Genomic DNA, 19,967 nt, shown 5'->3' on the forward strand with positions numbered 1-19,967 from the left:
AATGACAAACTCAAAGCCAACTGGGTGTCTGGTGAAGACAGTCAATTGACTGTCTGAATACTCACCACTTAAGCAGCAGTAGTTGAGATCCTGCCCTCTCACAATCACACTCCTAATGTATCAGATGTGTCCCTCACATTAGAACAGTGTACTATTGGAGACTATGTTGGGTACATGTATGATGAAAAATGTTGCATTGGTTTGATTTGGGAGTGAAGCAGAATCGAACATCCTTATAAGTTTCATGCATCAAAACTATCCCCGTAGTCTTTCTATTGGCCTCCTAGAGACAGTATTTGTTGGGTGCCATTTCAGTGTTGTCATTGCACTGCTTATTGCACCTATAATGGTCAGTGGGAGGCAGTACCATCTTGATCTCAAAAGGCGCAGATGCCCTACACTCTGCACTTTGATTGAAACAGAAATGTAAAGATTCACAGTCCTGCTGCTGCAATACCAAGATGTTAACATTTCATTATAAGTAGTATTGTATGTAATGATAAATCAGCTAGCTTTTGTTGATAATGTGACTTTGCTGATTTACTTTTTTCCATTACTGTAATCCTATACCCAAGTTAGTGATGAAGAACTTGATGATTATTATTACTGACAAATGGTGAACTTTGCCCATCTTTAAAATGGGGGGAAAAAAGTGAAAGATTTGCATAAAAAAGTAAGAATTGTTTTTTGAGAAAGAAGGGACCATTTAGGATACAGTAAAATAATTGAAAAATTTCAGTGTATTAAGCTGGTCTGAAAATTAGGCCCAAAATGATTTTTTCACATTTGTGAGGTCTGCTGGTCAAACCCTGATGCAATTTGTTTGGTTATAACCATTTGAAAGCCCTGTATAAGAATCTAAACATGAGAAAAAATCCAGCAGGCTGTATCAGTTAGAAAAATGCTTTCTGAAAACCTAAACCGGACAAAGCCAAAGATGCAAAATATTTTTTTTCCGTTTCTGAAGGTCTGTTCTTACCAAGTGTTGTCATCTGGACTAAACAATTTAAAATCTGTGAAAAATTAAAGCCGTGTGAAATCTGACACCCCCTCTTTTCTCACAAAATTATCTGTATCTTGGAAAGTATTGATCTTGCATCGAATTAATTTTATAGGTTGTCTCCTGGATAACATGGGTACACCCTGTATTTTCTCAGAATGTTTTTGTGAGAGAAAGTATTCCATCTCCATCTGTACTTTAACCCATTACAATCTGGAATATATATATATATATATATATATATATATATATATATATATATATATATATACACACACACACACTCAGCAACTTTATTGGTTGAACTTTTCTAGTACCAGGATGAACCCCCTTTTGCCTTCAGAACTGTTGTAATTTTTGGTGGCATAGATTCAACAAGGTGCTCAAAATATTTCTCGGGGGTTTTGGTCCATATTAACGTGATAGCATCACAATTTGCTGCAGATTTGTCTCCCATTCCACCACATCCTAAAGGTTCTCTATTGGATTGAGATTTGGTGAATGTGGAGGCCATTTGAATGCAGTGAACTCATTGTCCTATCCAACAAACCAGTCTGAGATGATTTGAGCTTTGTGACATGCCACATTATACACATCTTCAGTAGAAATCAGAAGATGTGTACACTGCGGTCAAAAAGGGATGGACATGTTTAGCACCAATACTCAGATAGGCTGTTGCATTTAAATGATGCTCAATTGATACTAAGGGGCCAAAAGTGTGCCAAAAATATCCTCCTCACACCATTACACAACTACCACCAGCCTGAACTGTTGATAAAAGGCAAGATGGATCCATGCTTTCATGTTGTTGATGCCAAATTCTGACTCTACTATCCGAATGTCGCAGCAAAAATTGAGTCCTCAGACCAGGCAATGTTTTTCCAGTCTTCTGTTGTCTGATTTTGCCTGTTTTTAACCGACCGGCGTGGCACCTGGTGTGGTCTCCTGCTGCTGTAGCTAATCTGCTTCAGGGTTTGACATGTTGCATGTTCAGAGATGTTCTTCTGCATATCCTTGTAATGAGTGGTTATTTGAGTTACTGTTGCTTTCTATTGAGCCAAACCAGTCTGGCCATTCTTCTCTAACCTCTGGCATCAGTAAGGCCTTTTCGCCCAGAGAGCTGCTGCTCACTGGATATTTTCCCTATTTTGGACCATTCCCTATAAACACTAAAGATGGTTGTGCGTAAAGATCCCAGCAGATCAGCAGTTTCTGCCCATTTGTCACCAACAACCGTGCCCCATTCAATGTCCTTTAAAATCACCTTTCCACCATATTCTGATGGTTGGTTTGAACTTCAACAGGTTGTCTTAACAATGTCTACATAACTAAATGCATTGGATTGCTGTCATACAATTGGCTGTATGGTTTAGATTTGCAAGAGTAATATTGGGGACAGTGAGCCTGGTTTTTCCTAGTCACAGCCTGTAGCAATGGTTTTCAAGTTCAATCCCCAGTGGCACAAGTTTTTATTTAAACCACTTTCACAATCCATGTGTTTGTTCTTACTTTTAATTGATCTCATTGTGTATCTGATCTACAAATATTTCTAAAAAAATCATTAACATTTGTATTCTTTGCTATAGCTTTAAATACTTTAAGTGTTTTTCTTTTATGTTACCCTTTTCTGTAGAGTTTACTCCTTTCATCATTAGCACTTGGTTACAGTTATCAGTGAACAGTGCAGGCACAGGTGCAACTGTTGAATGGTCAGGTCAGGTTGGGGAGCATGCACTGGTACAGCCTGTTGCCACACCCACCACACAATGAAACAGCTCGGGTTCCTGGTTGGCAACACCCTAGGCAGACACGCGGTCCGGTCCCACTCTCTGGAAATGACCCTCTATCTGCCTCAGCCAGGTGTTACATGGGAGTCCCCTTGGCCTGGTCCAGCTACTCGTGTCCTCAATAATGAGGATCCTGCATGCTGGATCACCCTTGGCGAATCTCAGCACATGGGCGTAGTGCCGTAACTAATGCTTCCTCACAATGCAGATAATATGCCTCATTTGAACTCCATGAGCAACCACTCATTTGACACAAAGTCAAACCAACGGTACCCAATGATTCTCTGAAGAGACACAGTACCAAAGGAGTCTAGTCTTCCTCTCATGTCACTAGGTAGCGTTCATGTCTCACAACTATATAGCAAGTCAGGAAATTTTAAAGAAAAATGTAATGTTTTTCAAAAGATCCAGGCACTTCAGAATTCACTACAATAAGAGATTAAAAACATAAGATCAATTAAAACTAAGAATGGTGCACTGGATGAAATCAAAACCTATAGCTACTTGGGATCTGGAGTTTACAGAGAAATTTGGTGCCACCAAAGGGAGTGTTCCTAAGGGGTACCAATAAGCCTTTGAATGATGGCAAGGTAACCTGGAAGAATCCCCTAGATGTGTCCCTGGTCCATTGCTTAAAAGCCCCTTTCAGCAAATACACCATAGAGGTTGGAGTTGGAAGGTAACTGGCTATGGTAACTCAGCTGTTGAAAGGGAGGGAGAAAGGCCAAAGTATAATTTGTGTTGTGCACAGAGAAAAGTGGGTAAGAAACCAGCTACCCCACAGGGTAGTCTGAAACATTTGGGTGATTAGGAATGCCAAAAGGCTTAGGTTTTTTGGTGTTAACCCTTTGTGTACTGCTCCTTTCTCTGTTCCTTTTATTCAGTTGTTTTGTTAATAAGTTATATTTTTTTCCAACTACTTTGGTTTTCTAGTTGTTATTTGGATTCGAAGGTTGTTTTCACATGCTCCACAACACCTAAATAGAAGCTTAGTGTCTACTTTGTAGGGTATTCCTTTTTCTTTTGTCTTCTGAATAGACACTGTATAACTTGTGCTGAGGGCAGAGTATTTGTGGTGTAAATACAGATGTCTGTTAATGTCTCTGAAAACCTCAATTTCCATACAGTTTTATTTTCCAACTATTACCTGTTTTAGTCTGAGCATTAATAAATGAAAGACAAATACATAAAAATTAAGAATTTGTTCAAATTTACATTTTAAATTCTTTCAGATTGATGATAAGGAGTTTGACATTCCACAAGTTGACACTCCACCAACTCTTGAAAGCATCCTAAATGAGGTAAGTTATATGAAAACATTAAGAGACCACGCCATATTGTTATTTATAAAAAAAATGGGCTTTTCATACCTTCTATTGCTAGTATTTTTCCCCAAGGACTTTGCAAAGATTAGAGAAAATATAGATTCATTTAAAGGTCTCTGTATCAATTTTACTTACTTGTATTTTAAACGTCTTTTTTTTAAGACTGAAGATGAAGATGAGCCATTTGTCCTGGAAGACACAATATTGTTGAATGCTGAGAATATTGACACTCATTCCTGTGAAACATCTTCACTTGCCAGCTCAGATAGTGGTGACAGGATGTTTTAAAAAGGCATGTATATCTTTTTAATCATCATAGGTGTAGGTGGCAGTCATTTTTTCTCTTCAATAATTTTAATCTTTAAGCCAGATAAACATTTGAACAACATTCTTAAAAATTCCTAATTCTTTTCACTAAAACTTCCACCATGACCTTAATGATGTTGTTCCTGAGTCAAATTGTACCAGTGTATATTTTTCTTTGGAAAGACTATAAGTAACACTTGATATAGTGCTTTAGGCAGAATATTATTTTCTCTAGGTTCAAATACATTTCTGATAATAATAATGATGATTTGAAAAATTGGTGTAAAAGTGTAGTCTATAGTCATCTGGGCTTGCAGCTTTTTAGTGAGTTTATAGCTTTCTGAATTCAGATATCCTCAAATTTTTATCAAGCTCTACTGTGCAGAGAATATTGGTATTTGTACTTTGTGAAACAAGTCCTTGGCTTGAATCCAGTGGTGAACACTAACAAATACATTTGCTTTGTTACTGTACTTGAGTTGATTTTGTAGGGAATTTAACTTTTCAAAATATTTTTAAATTAAAATAGTTTCTCTTTTAAAAAGTATAATTATTTAGTAACAATGCTACTCCATTACCTTTTCAAAGTGTGTCTTTACAAAGTACAATTGATTGCTTACGTCTAAAATGCAAATTTGCGATGGACGATTTCAGTAAGTCGTAGGACATGATTAAACATTTTGTTTTAGTAAGTGACCTAGTGGCCATGCAGTTCCCACAGCTGTGTCAGTGAGTAGATCTTGGAATAATGCAATATAACAGGCCAATGTATTGGACAGCGCACTCACCTTAAATCTTATTTTCCCCAGGTTTATTTTCTGTACCTGGAGTAATCTAAATGATAGCAGCTATACTCTAAAAATCGGAGTCTGAACATCCCTGTTCAACCCTAGCAGAGTCATTCAGTCTCAAGGACATAAAACAAAAGCAGCTTTATTATGCATGTGAACCCCACTTCCCAAAAAAGTGGGAGCTGTATGTATCCATGAACACTCTGTCAAACGTACAAAAAGACATGGAAGTAAGTTGACTTTTTGTAAAGTATTTTAAAGCAATGCTACTTTATTTAAAATAATGTAGCATAAATGATAAAACTTCAAGTTAACAGGTATTTGAAAGATACTCAGTAAAAATTCTAATAGCTTGACAGAGGCAGATTTATAGGTACAGAAGAAAAGGTGCCTCCGTTAGTTCTAATAGTGATGCTGATGAAAAGACAGCCCACTACTGTTTTTAAAAAGGAAGGTTGTTCAGTGCACTTGCAATAAGAGGGCGAAAAGCTACTTGGGTTCCTCTGTAACTCACCAACATTTATCAAGTTCAGAGATTCTACCTATCAAGTACAGTGCATTACAAAAAATAACTTTTGACAAAGTAGTTGACAGTTTATTCATACTTTACTTTATTCATATTATATGACAGTTTAACATTGTTAAGAAACAAGCACTGCATATTAGTATTTTTAGTTCATTTTTATAATTATCTTCAAGTATCTCTGACTAGTTAGTACAGTGTAAAAAAAAAAAAAAAAAAAAACTCAAATATAAAATTAAGTATATTTTAATAATACAAATAGTTGTGAATTAAACATCCTCCCCTTCAGTGGATAATGTATATGTGAAATGAATGTAGAAAATACAACAACTGCTTTGTTTTAAAGTGACTTTTGACACCACGCTTAATCAGCAGCCGAAACGCGGTGTTGTATTTGTCTAAACACATATTTCAAGTAATAACTGGCAAAATGCTAGATCTGCAATAGTCAATGACAATTATTTTTTTTGAGATTTCCACTTCAAATGCGGATATTTGTTTTTCACAATTTTTGTTGTTTTTCACGCATTTGAGGAAGTGTGGTGTTAATACATGAATATGAATTTTTATTCTAATTTGCTGCTGTGTGCTGTTGCAATGCTGATTATACTTGTCTAATGTCAGCAAGCTTACAAAGCTTTTTAGATGTAAATACTGATTTTGTTTCTTTGGTTTCATATTGCAAAACTTTATTTGGAAAACTGTAAGCTTTTCTCTTCACTGAAGTCTGTGCTGTCCCAAATAATGGTTTGTAATTGATAACTATGGACTACATTGTTAACTTACTGCATGTTAAGGATAAATCTGATTAGTTGCTTACCTGTGCATAATAGGAAAATACATAATAATTGGAGTTTGAGATTGAATTGCCATATACAGAACACTTTCTAATTGCAAGCGGTTATATCCTCTTTAATAAAATCCCTTTGTGCGTCCAGGTATCCGTATGTGTGTGTCTTCTGGTGAAGTGCGCACGCACGGGGCACTGTGCGATGCGCGATATTACTGTCAGAGAAAGTTAGAGGCGTTTTACGGAAATACAAACCAGTATTACTGCGAGAGGAAATTAAAGGTACACAATACAGTGACGCATATTACAGCCACATACAATGCAGTATTACTGTCAGAGGAGATTAAAGGCATATTACCAATGCGCACGCCTGTATTACCGCCAGAGAAAATTAAAGGTATATTACGGACGTACAAGCCAGTGGACGTACAAGACAGTATTACTGTCACAGAAAATTAAAGACACACAATACACGGCGGCAGCCCACGAAGAACGGTCAGCTCAGCAAGTAAACATCAACAAAAGAAAGGCTGAAAGAAAGAAAAATACGACCAACAAAAAGAATGAGGTCAAAGTCCCTTGCCACTTAATATAGACTGTTCTACTAATGTTTATGCACTACTGTTTTAGCACCCGTTATTGTAACGGGCTAAATGACTAGTATGTATATATTTCACAACTATGACTTTTGATATGTTAAGTATTGTATTGCTATGTATATTCTGGTAATGCTTTCCAAATCACAACATGTATAGTTGAGGATATTTACTAATTTAGTGTCATTGACAATTGCAGATCTAATATTTTGTCAATTATTACTTGAGTCATTTTTTTCAGATCATACGTTTTTTCTTTTACTTGAGTAGTTTCCATGTCAGTTAGTTTTGCTGAAGTAAATATTTGTCTAAGTAATAATGCTTGAGTAGAACTTTTTAGTGCTCTCTCCACCTCTGCATGTACCTCGTATTTCTTTACATTCTGAGGAATTCAAGGTCTTGTATAATTCCTTAATTTTGTTATATTATTATGCCCTCGGATCTTATTTCCTGCTTCAGTATTGACTGCTGTGTTCTGAGCTTCCTGTTTATGCATTTGTTGTGCTATAATCATATTGTTTTCTGTCCTTGTGCATAATCATGGTGATGAGACTTAAATATAATTTGCTGTGTTTCTTTTCTAGGCAAAAGGGTAAATTTTGATTGCAGAGGCAACTTTTTCCTATAGAGTGCATCAATCTTGCATATTCTTGATCAGTTTTTGAAATACTGCAGCTGTAATCAGCTCTGTTGCCCTTCTAGTCCACAATTTATTTTAATGTGAAGCACCTGGATGATTAGTCCCTTTAAAACCAGTATTTGCTGCTGTATTCCCACAGCAATGTCTGCTACTTTTTGTATTTGAATCATTATGTTGATTTCCTAATGAGTACATCTGTTTGCTTAGAATGAAATGATCTAAATAAAGTCAATTTTATCAATCTTCTATATTCATAACACATGAAAGACCGCAACAATATTATGAAAACTCAGTGAAAGGTTTCTCATACAGTTAGTGAACAAAAAGGCAGTGAACTTTGTTTTAAAATATGGCTTCCTAATAAGAAATGGATCTTTTTTTCTTTTTTTGTTTTATCTTTTTTCCTTCTAAAAAAAATAAGTAACATGAGCCATATTGAGTATAAAGGTGGCTTTTAGTCAAAAACTGACTTAAGGTAAATTCAAATTCCTCTTTCCTTAAAAGTCATTTATTTATGCATACAGTAATCCCTCCTCCATCGCGGGGGTTGCGTTCCAGACCCCCCCGCGAAAGGTGAAAATCCGCGAAGTAGAAACCATATGTTTATATGGTTATTTTTATATTGTCAGGCTTGGTTCACAGATTTGCACAGAAACACAGGAGGTTGTAGAGAGACAGGAACGTTATTCAAACACTGCAAACAAACATTTGTCTCTTTTTCAAAAGTTTAAACCGTGCTCCATGACAAGACAGAGATGACAGTTCTGTCTCACAATTAAAAGAATGCAAACATATCTTCCTCTTCAGAGGAGTGCGTGTCAGAGAGAGCGAGAGAGAAAAAAAAAGCAAACAGTCAAAAATCAATAGGGCTGTTTGGCTTTTAAGTATGCGAAGCACCGCCGGACAAAGTAGCTGCAAGGAAGGGAACAAGCATTTTTTAGAGGAGCGTCCGTATCCTCTAGGCCAGTATGCGAACAGCCCCTCTGCTCACACCCCCTCCGTCAGAGAGAGAGAGAGGGGAAAGCAAACAATCAAAAATCAATACGTGCTGTTTGATCTTTTAAGTACGGGAAGCACCATGCGGGAAGCGTATCGCTTGCAAAGCAGCCACGTGTAAGCCCAGCAAAGAAGGGAGCACTGTGAAGGTAATCTTTCAGCGTTTTTTGAGGAGCGGCCGTGTCCTCTAGGGGTGCGAACAGCCCCCGTGCTCACAATATATTTGAGGAGTTTTATTTAATACATAATACGCGCTGTGGTTGGGTAGCTTCTCAGCCATCTGCCAATAGTGTCCCTTGTATGAAATCAACTGGGCAAACCAACTGAGGAAGCAGGTACCAGAAATTAAAAGACCCATTGTCCACAGAAATCCGCGAACCAGCAAAAAATCCGCGCTATATATTTAAATATGCTTACATATAAAATCCGCGATAGAGTGAAGCCGCAAAAGTCGAAGCGCGATATAGCGAGGGATTACTGTATACATTAAATGGTGAATGGGTATTATAATTATTAAAGCATTACAGTACATGCAAATTATGGTTTGACCATTCAGACATCTCCTGGTTAAGATCAGATGCATTTATTTTATGATAATGGTTATTGACACATTGGTAGATGCAACTGATAGTTATTTAGCATAGCACTGCTATTGGCATATTTAAAGTGTAATGTGTTTCTAAGTAAGAACATTTATTCAATTGAAATATTTGTTTATCGTCTTTAGAAGAAGACGACTGACAGAAAGCAGCACTACTGTTCATGGATCTGTTCTCCGACATAGCACCCTGAAAGGAGTGTCTGCTCAGATTGTGTCTGCAGCAGTAAGTAAAATTAACTTCTCTTAGTAACATATTAGAATTTTTGATGTTTAATTTAAAAAACACTATTGCAGTTTCTTAATCAGTGTTTTGCATTTTAGTCATGTATCATTTGCTTAGCAAAGGCCATATGTTGGAGTTACTTATGCTTTACTTTGTTTTGCAGGACAAGGTGGATGCTGGTTTACCAACTGCCGTGGTAAGTTGAAATGCTTTAACACTAGAATCCCTGAAGCCTACGAAAAAAGTTGTAATCCCGGGCCACCTGTAATTCCTTTGCACCCCTCCATTAGTGTCTTTTGTTTTGCAAATGTACCATCAGCACCAGCAGCAAGCTGCCTGCTAATCCATCTTCCCCACATTCTCCCAGCTGAAGTCTGTTTATCTGGATGCGAGGTACCTGGAGTTGTATAGGGCAAATATATCTTTATTTGGAACACATGCATTTCATGTGTGTTCCGTTTCCACAACGATCTGGGTAAATGTAGGATGATAGGGAAACCAAGGCAAGAAATGTTGAAAACATACCTAAAACAAACGTTTTCATGTTATAGTACTAATGTCAAAATTTTGACATGAAGTGCATAATGTGTGAAGAATGAAGTCCAAATATCAAACACTTTCACAAAAGGTACAAGGATAACAAAACAAGACTTTATTCAAGAATATAACCGAAGGAAAAGAAATCTGGTTAGGGTTCTACGCTGACACGACAGCTTGGGTGGTGCAGCGGTAAGAACTGCTGACTGCATAATCAAGCAATTGCTGGTTCAATTTTGTATATTTCTAAGTTTTCCTAGATTTATCATTTTGAGTAGTGAGCTGCTCTTATTGTTACTATTGTAGAATAAAAACATACATTTGATTTGAGTCTGTAACAGCCGGAGTAAATTTATGGTACTTGTAAAGGTTAGTGTTTTTTTTTTTTTTTTTTTTTTAAATTGTTTTATTCTCTCCATCATGTTCACGCTCCCACCGACGTGACACTGCTGTTTTCAAATAAAGTCATGCTATAACAGAAGTGAACTCGGATGGGGATGAGGGTTCTACATTGGAGAAAGAGAACAGAAGCCCTCTCCTCAAGAAACGTGTACTCATACGTAAGAACAACACAGGTGATAGATGCAGCAAAAGGTTGGGCATCATCCTGTCAATGAATCTGCCACACTTAAGTCCTTCAGTTAAACTGCAGGGCTTACAGAGCTTGCCAAGGTATTGTGCAAAGTTCTGTTTGTGATTATGTTTCTCAATGGTCTTTATATGAAAAATATTTATACTTATATAAACACCACATCGAATGTTTTTTACCTATATTTATTTACTTATCTTCCTACAGTGTAAAGTCACAGGTAGACTGTAGAGGTTACTGTGTTTGATTGACATAGGCATGCCGACACAGTACATGTGCAATGACACTCCTTATTTAGGAAAAGATCAGCTATGAAAAGTGCGATGGCAGCTTTCACCTGCAGCTATAGACACTTCAGTACGTGAGCAACTCTCCACGCTAGTGTTTAGATCTGGCAGTGCAATGCTGACGGTGTATGTGCCCAAAAAGAAGTCTGACTGTATTTTCAGCACCATTGCTCGCGTACTGAAGAGTCAGCATGGCACCTAGTTATTCATACTCGATATCGGTGTTCTGAATTGGATTTTCAAAAGTGCCAGATGAGTACTGGACTCAAAGGTCATGCAGCACATAATGTAGCTAATTTAATTTGTACTTCCCCAATACACAAATGTGAATGCCTACATCAAGTCATATACATAGTATATGAGGTACACGAGGTATAAATGTGTATTACACATTAAAGTTTTGATTATTGAGAAGAAAAATGTTTGGCATGGTTTTAATCTACTTGGTATTTAAACTAAATATTAAACATGGTACCTAGTGGAGTCGGTGAATAAAATACTGCAGTCCTATCTCTGGGATCAGTCATGAGTGTTGGTGTTTATCCAGTGTGTGATGAAGTGAACGTCTTTGATTGAAGTCTCTTGACAAAAGCCATATGTTACTCCATCAAACAGAAAATATACTGTAGGTATGATATTTACAACTGTAGAAATGAAAATTGCCACTGTATGGAGCAGTTTACCAACCATCATTCATCAGGTGATTCATCATTATAATGTCTTATATACTTGAACTTATAAGATGCCTCCTCCCCTTATGAGTAATAGTCTGTCTTCTCAAATTGCAAATTTTAATCTATGGTATATATTTATAAACTCAACAGTGTAAAGTAGTTAAACTGTCATGAATGTGTAATATAGTAGATTTTATAATCAATTTTTAATTTATCTGCTTACCATTGAAATTATTTACAAAGTTTAGTAGTATGATTTTTTTTTTTTTTTTGCTTTCTTAAAAGATCAGGATTAGTTTCGTCATCATCATTACAGTTTGGCATTTGAACCTCAAAATCCAGTGACTACCTTATCCTCCTTTGTAAGCTAAATGGGAGTATCAGTATGTACTGTGAACACTACGAGGCTTTGCAGACCCCTAAGCCCCTTACCCAAAAACAGTGACTCAGTCCCAGTTTCAAGTCCGTGTTCTTTTATTGTACAAGAGACTTTCTTACAGGAAAGAGCATAAACAAAATCCTAATACCGTTTTTCCTTTTTTTCTTCACTCCACTTGAACAAGTGTTATTCTCTTCTTCCCAACTCCAACTCTCTGGGGAAGATGGGTTGGCTTCCTTTATGTCAGACCTGGGAGTTCTTCTGGTGCCAGAACAATGCACACAGGAAGCACTTCCAGGTCATATGGAAAAATCATAAAATATGGCAGCACCCACAGGTACCTCCCCAAGGAACTCGGTAGGGCTGTCCTCCTGAATTACAAGTCCAATGCAGCCCTGCAGATTTCCAAACTAGAGCCAGACCAGAGGAGCACTGCCAACTCTCGTACTGGGATGAAGGACTGTTCCTCGCAGGAAGCTTCCTCCAGTCCATCCATTCTCTTTTCTCGCCAACTGGGAAAGTGGTTAGGACAATCCAGGCTAACAGAGCAGATGGATGCGTACATCTTCCTATAATGGCTACCCTTCCAGTTAGGGGTCTAACCTCCATCCCAGTGGGTTCATCCATGAAGGGTGTCAATAGCTGTTTTGGTAAACTAAAACAATCCATGTTTAAATAAGATTTCTTTACCCTCTACTCCATACTAGAAAATATCTGGCAACAAAACCTTATTAGTGTTTCTCCTGGCAGAGTCCAAAAATGCTTTTCTAGTATAGCATAATAATGAAAACAAGAAGCAAAAATATATAATAAAATAAAAAAACAATGTAACATGGCATGTTGTATAAATATAAAGATTATGGTAAACCCAAACCACAGTAATGCATTTAATATTGGTTGAACTTCATGGCTGCTTACATAAGATGGAAAGTTATTGCAGGATATCAACAATTAATTTTAATTGTGTTTTAGATACCTTAAAAATATCTGAAATGCATTTTCAGTTGTCTCAGAAGAGCTTCCTATCTACTTTGACACATGTGAAATGTATTTGGGGTATCTTAAAACAGACAAGGCGGTTCTATTGAAATCATTGGAAATTCTACAGGAAATGATTTTTAAATATCTTAGACTGTATTGTAAAATGTGTGCAAGTTCAATTTTAAGATATCCTGATATGTATTGATTGTGAAATTCACAATACGTTATTCTGAGATGTTGGATAATACATTTGAGTTATTTCAAGGTGTATTCCATCCATCCATCCATCCATCCATCCATCCATTTTCCAACCCGCTGAATCCAAACACAGGGTCACGGGGGTCTGCTGGAGCCAATCCCAGCCAACACAGGGCACAAGGCAGGAACCAATCGCGGGCAGGGTGCCAACCCACCACAGAGGTGTATTGCAGATATCTTAAAATATAAAGAAGCTTTCTTTGAGATATTGATTTTATTTTAACTTGTAAAACTAAACTGCACTTAAAGATATTTTAATTTTATTTTGATGTTTCTCTGAATTTTAATTTGGCTTGTCATTAAGATTTTTCTTATCGCATTATTTGTAAATATCATTTTGCATTTTTAATCACTTTAACTGAAATGTTTTAATGTTTGTTTGTAGGCCGTGTCAAATGTTATAGCTGTGGGCACATCACATGGACTTGCTCTTGTGTTTGGTAAGCAAACTACATTATGATTTTATACTATAGTTGTTTCAGAATGATTTAATGTACTAGTTGCACCATAAAATACAGAGAAAAGACTTTAAAATATGGGATCTCAGATTCTACTGGTGGATTTTTTTTTTTTAGATATCTGAAATTACTTGAATGCTTATTGTTACATTGTTTTGTACATTTGTGCATCGCGACAAATGTCCCATAATAAAAGATAAACAATGTATTTGTTATTACACTTTCTAAATGTATACAATTAGTAACAATGTTTTAGGTTTCTGAGTTGCAAAGACTGAGGAAGTATTTGGGATTTAAAAATAACCTCTATCCCCTCTAGTGTCCCAAGGAAGTTATTCCCTTGCCAATGCTCTCTCCCCTGGTCCTTCCATACAGTTGTTGTCCCAGCCAGGTAATGACTGTTGCCGCCTGTCACAGTGTCCCTCCCACAGCTGAGGCTTGTGGGACAAAGCGTCCTGTCCTGCGAGGGCTGTTGTTCTCCAGGATGGGGAGTTAATGCTCTCTGGACCATGGCTCTGTCCTGAAACAATTAAACAAGAAAGAGACTGGGAGGCGCTGTGCCGATGCCCTCTCCCGGCACCTCTCAGCACCCGTTAGGACAGTGCCTCCAACTCTGGCCGACACGGTGGCATTCATAGCATCGCTGCTCTCCTCCTCCCATTTGTGCCTTGCATACATGGAAGCAGCACAGGAAGCTCTGCTCCACCTCACGCCCAATTGAGGTTGCCTCGTCCCTCCGCTCTTGCAGAGAGAGGCCTCTACCAGACGTGAGGCACTGTTCAAAGATCCGGAAAAGGAAGACTGGGTGGTCCTCTTACTCTGGGATGCAACATCAATCTGGGTCTCCCTATGTCAGGAAGAGAGACCCTGCGCTGTCTGTGTCCCTTTTGACTTGTGTGAGACCACTGCTGGCACATACAAGCTGGCCCCTCTCTTGTACCTCGGTCATCACACTGCGATCAATTGTCAGATGCCTTGCTACTCGACTCCGATCAGAACCAACTTTTGTCAATTCGCTAGGGGTTCCTGTTTTATTTAACACAAGAATTACCAGAGCCTACCTTTAAATCCTTTCACAAATCTCCGTCAGTGTCTTTTGTCTTGTAAATGTGTCAATAAGCCCAAGCAGCAAGCAGCCTGTTATACCAACCCCCTCCACTGCCGCAGAACGCGCAAGAAGTTCTCCCAGTTCCAGCCTTGATTGATTATCTGGGAGTGAGGTGCCCAGAATTGTAAGGGGAAATAATTTGATGTGTGTTTTGTGTTTCCAACAATCTATGTAAACACATCGTTAAAACAGAAACGTTTTTCATGTTTTAGTAATAAATGACAAAATGTAGATATTGTCACAGGAGACTGGGGGTCAGACCCAGCCGGGATGCTTGGAAGGACCGGGAGGTGATCTATATGTTCCCCGGGCCACGAGGGGACCATGGGGAAAGAGCAAGGAGGTTCAAACCCACTGGGGCCTGTGGCCACCGCCAGAGGGCGACCTGAGCATCGTGGAGCCCGGGAGATCGACACTTCCGCCACATCTGGGTAGGACCTTCCAGGGACTCCCGGAGTGCTTCCGGGTGCAAGGGCAGCACTTCCGGCACACCAGGAAGTGCTGACGGAAGAACACCATCAGGCACCTGGAGCACATCTGGGTGGTAATTAAAGGGGCCACCTCACTCCAGTCAGGGAGATAGAGTCGGGAGCGGGAGCAGGATGAAGTTCTCATGAGGAGAGGAAAGGCGGACAACGGACATTTGACAGGAAGGCCCGTGTTAAGGGTGACTGGTGCTGGGAGCAGTGTGTGGGACTGTGCTTGAAAATAAACGTGTGTTTTGTGTAAAGTGCTGGTGTTAGTCTGATGGTGTTTGGACTACTAAGGCTGATGATCAAATATCAAATTAACGCTTTCACAAAATGTACAAGTGTAATACCACAGCTTCCGTGGTGCAGCGGTAATCCAGAGGTTGTGAGTTCGAAACCAGCTCCCTTGCAAATTTACTGTTTTGAGTAGTGAGCTACTGCTGCAGGTCAAGCTTATTGTAGCACAAGTAACCAGCCACCCTAGTGCTACTGCTTGCACTGAATAAGCTCATCCTGTCTGGTGCATGATGTCAACGCAGCACCAGGAAAAAAAGAAAGGGACAAATATATGTGACATTTTGAAGAAATCCTTTTATGACTTGAATAGTAGCAATGAGAAAACATCATTGCACTAATGCAATATTATTTGAAAACGAACAGCATCAGATCTTCAGATCTGGTGTGAATTTATGCTGGCGCTGTTAGTTATGGTCGGATCGGGGGGAGGGGGATGAATGTGAACGTGACTGAGAGAATAAAACTGGAAAAAAAGCTATCTTTTACAAGTACCATAAATTTACTACTGGGCTACTGCGTGTGAGAGCCTCGTGCTGCTGGGCAGCTGCGTGTGTGTGACTCGTGCTTCTGTATTGATTCAGCACAAGAAATTTTTTACAATGGGTTTCCTGTCAACTGACAGCCAGGAAGTCCCATCTGGGATGTCACTTTTTGACCACTGGGGCATGTACAGCCACCCTAACCCGACACAGACCGACAGACACAAGTTCCTGTCCTGCGCATACATTTTATTTACATCTGGGGAGCTCTTTTTCTCTGCTTCCCACAGCACAGTACATAAAGCACCACAATACAGTCCTTCCTTCAGCTGCCAATTCCCAGTCCTTCTGCGTCCACTCCTGCTGGCAAGCTTCGTCCTTCCTCCATGTGGCTTTCTAAATGGAGTGAAGTGGCTCCTTTTATGATGGCCCTGGGAGTGTTCCAGGTGGTTCATTAATCAGACCTGGAATTACTCCCAGGTGTGGTGAGAGCCCAATGAAGGGTTCTGCATCTTTCCCTGGCAGACTCCATAGAACCCAACAGGGCTGTGCCAAATTCCAACTCCTGGCATACTCTGCGGGAATCCATGGTGCCACATCCTCCCAGGAGAGCAGCCGTCTAGCATCCTGGGGAAGGTATTGTCTGGCCAATGCTCTCTCCCCTGATCCTTCCATATGGTTGTTGTCCTGGCCAGGTAATGGCCATGGCCGCCCGTCACAATTCTTATATCTAAGAAATGATACTAAGGCAGTAAGAGAAGGGCAGCACCTGTGCATTTATCTTTTAAAAAGTAGGGGGGAAAAAAGTAATGTCCAAGTAACCTGCCCTCAAAATAGTTTAGTAATACAGCATTAAGCCTTCATCTGAGCTATGTTTGAAGTAGAATAATAAAATCTAAGCATGCAGTTTATCCTAGGTTGGATGTTGATAAATGCATTTCTCTTTTTACTAATACTTTTTTTTTTTTCTTCTTCTCCAAGATCAGTACTAGTGCCAAACATAATCGGTCAATCTTGCCGTTTTATTCTGATACCACATTTGGTGAAAGGTATTACTTTTAATTATAGGCGAGACATTATGTCTGTTAACAGATTCTCCCCCTCCTCTTCACAAATTTATGTGTTTGTAAATAAATCTGTTACTTACCTTGTTTTGCACTGGAAGAAATGGGTTCATACACCTTCATAGGGGAAAATGTCACCTATTCATAAGGTAGGAGCAAAACATTGATAGAGGTCTAGAATACAAATTCAAGGCTTCTCAAGTCCACTTTAATTTTTGGTTATGGATTGCCTGAACATAATTTTCCAATTCAGTGTCAGTGTGACGTAGTAAATTTTTGCCAATAATTTTTCCAAAACCAATAGCAACATTTATTTATATAGCATATTTTCACATAAAGAATGTAGCTCAAAGTGCTTTACAAGATGTCAAAGAATAGGTTACAAGAAAACAAATAAGTTTTGGTAAGAATATTTTTGAATAAGTAAGTAGGAAAAAAAAACAAAGCACTGCAATCTTGTAAAGCATAGATATATAATTAGTAGAAAAATTGCATCCTTAAATATCCACATTACTAACCGAGAATGCTAAACCGGATGGACGCAGGGATATCCGGCCATGGGTCGTAGCCGCAAAAAGACGTACTGCGCAGGCACCCCAAGAAATGAGGCGCCGCGAGAGGCGGCCGCGACCACAGAAAAAAGTAGTGAGCACAGAAAAAAGGAGTCAAAGAAATGAGGCGCCGCGACCACAGAAAAAAGGAGTCAAACGCAGGCGACGCACACAGCGCCGCACGAAACCCATTGCACACGAAACTAGCTCACAAAAACAAAAAAAACGCTTGCGCACCACAAATCCCACACCCACCTCCAAGCACCCCCCCCCCCCCCCCCTACAAGCAATGGACGGGACACACACAAAGAGGACGATTCAACAAGCCCCTGGCACACAAAAAAAACGAACCCGCAACCCCCCCCCCCTACAAGCAACGGACGGGACACACACAAAGAGGAGGCTTCAACAAGCCCCTGGCACACAAAAAGAAAGAAGACGCTCGCACCCCACCAATCCCACCACCCCCTCCAAGCAACATCCACCCCCCCCCCCCCAGACGCCGGCAAAGCACACAGCGCCGCACGAATCCCATTGCACACGAAACGGGACACAGACAAAGAGGAGGATTCAACAAGCTCCTACCACACCAAAAAAAAGAAGCCGTGACCGCCACACCAAGCCCCTTAGAGACGAAACAGGACAGACTACGGACATGGCACACGAAACGTTCACAACAACGACCAATCAGACCCACAAACACACTAACATCAATAAGAAGTGACACCCAAAGCCCCATTTCAAAAGGAACCGTCCATATTAAACATACGTCATCTCAACACCTTCACACTATGCAGCATAGGTGGATCTCCTTACAATAAAGCACTATTAACCGTTCAACTGCAGAAAAGGCTCCATCTTAACAGTGAGTGCGATCCTCCTTATTACTTATCCATATTTCTCACGCTGAAGAACAACAGTCATGAATACATGCTCACGGGTACAAAACGATTCGGCTCGGATAACGGGACCAAACACACGAACCCGCATGAAAAAACAAAATACACAGCGGCGCATACAACGCGCTTCTGAAACTCAGGGAGAAAAAATGTCCCAACCCCCAGCACACAAAAAAAAACAAGCCGCGAGCGCCACACACAGCCCATTGGACACGAAACGGGACAGACTACGGACATAGCACGCGAAACGTACACAAAAAGGACGATTCACACCCACGACCACACTAACGATTGCGCCAGTTAGCTGACAACGCGTTCAATAATAAGTCCACTATTCATGAAGATTCATTGGGATTAATGAATGTCATTTGCAATCATTGTCATTCACTTAACTTCCCTGAAGAAACAAATGGCAATACAAGTAATGAATTTACACGTTGTTCTCAAAAGGGTCAAATTACACTGCCTCCTTTACATTCATATCCTGCATATCTACAGAAGCTTCTAACTAACGAAGTACCTGAAAGTTAAAACTTTATGAACTGCATTACATCCTACAATAGTTGATTTGATTTTGCATCTACCGGAGTAAATATCAGGTCACCAAAAGGCAATGGCCCATACTGCTTTCGGGTATGTGGACAAATATTACATCGCATTGGAACAGTGCACCCTGAAACAAATCAAGAACGCAAATATACACAAATCACGTCGCCACCTACAACGCGCTTCTAAAACCGCGGAAGAAAAAATGTCTCGGCTCCAAAAAACACATGTCACTCCTTATTCAAAATACCGGTCCCAATCACAGAAACATCGGTATCCACTATGAAAATGAACAGTAACAATGCATGTGACATCCGTCTTGCCACACTATTAATTATAGATGAATGTACAATGGCATCCAGTCACTTACTCAACACCATTGATAAACTTCTACAAACGTTGATGAATAATAATATTCCCTTTGCAGGAAAGGTACTTTTATTAGGAGGAGATTTTAGACAGTGCTTAACTATTGCTCCACTTGTGGTGCGCTCAGCTATTGTTCAGTCCACCTTAAAATACGCGGACAATTGGCATTGCGTTGATGAATAATAATATTCCCTTTGGAGGAAAGGTACTTTTATTAGGAATAGATTTTAGACAGTGCTTACCTATTGCTTCACATGCAATGCGCTCAGCTATTATTCAGTCCACCTTAAAATTCGCTACGACGTCATACATAAACAAAAAGAGGCCGAACTACAACACATTTACAGGCGCGAGACCTGATTGGTGATAATACGAAGAAACGAACAGTCCGCATATTAACAGTGAGTTCGATCCTCCTTATTACTTATCCATATTCCTAACGA

At 39.4% G+C, this 19,967-nt stretch overlaps 1 protein-coding gene across 1 annotated transcript in view; it reads left to right on the forward strand.

Moving 5' to 3' along the window:
- vps8 (VPS8 subunit of CORVET complex) overlaps positions 1-19,967 on the forward strand; it is an 893,492-nt gene that overhangs the window by 232,289 nt on the left and 641,236 nt on the right. The window contains exons 4-6 of the mRNA XM_051931263.1: positions 9,482-9,578; positions 9,742-9,774; positions 13,669-13,723. Coding sequence (XP_051787223.1) covers positions 9,482-9,578; positions 9,742-9,774; positions 13,669-13,723 — 185 coding nt within the window. The remainder of the gene's footprint in view (positions 1-9,481; positions 9,579-9,741; positions 9,775-13,668; positions 13,724-19,967) is intronic.

This window comes from Erpetoichthys calabaricus, chromosome 8 (assembly GCF_900747795.2).
Source record: "Erpetoichthys calabaricus chromosome 8, fErpCal1.3, whole genome shotgun sequence".
Lineage (NCBI taxonomy): Eukaryota > Metazoa > Chordata > Cladistia > Polypteriformes > Polypteridae > Erpetoichthys > Erpetoichthys calabaricus.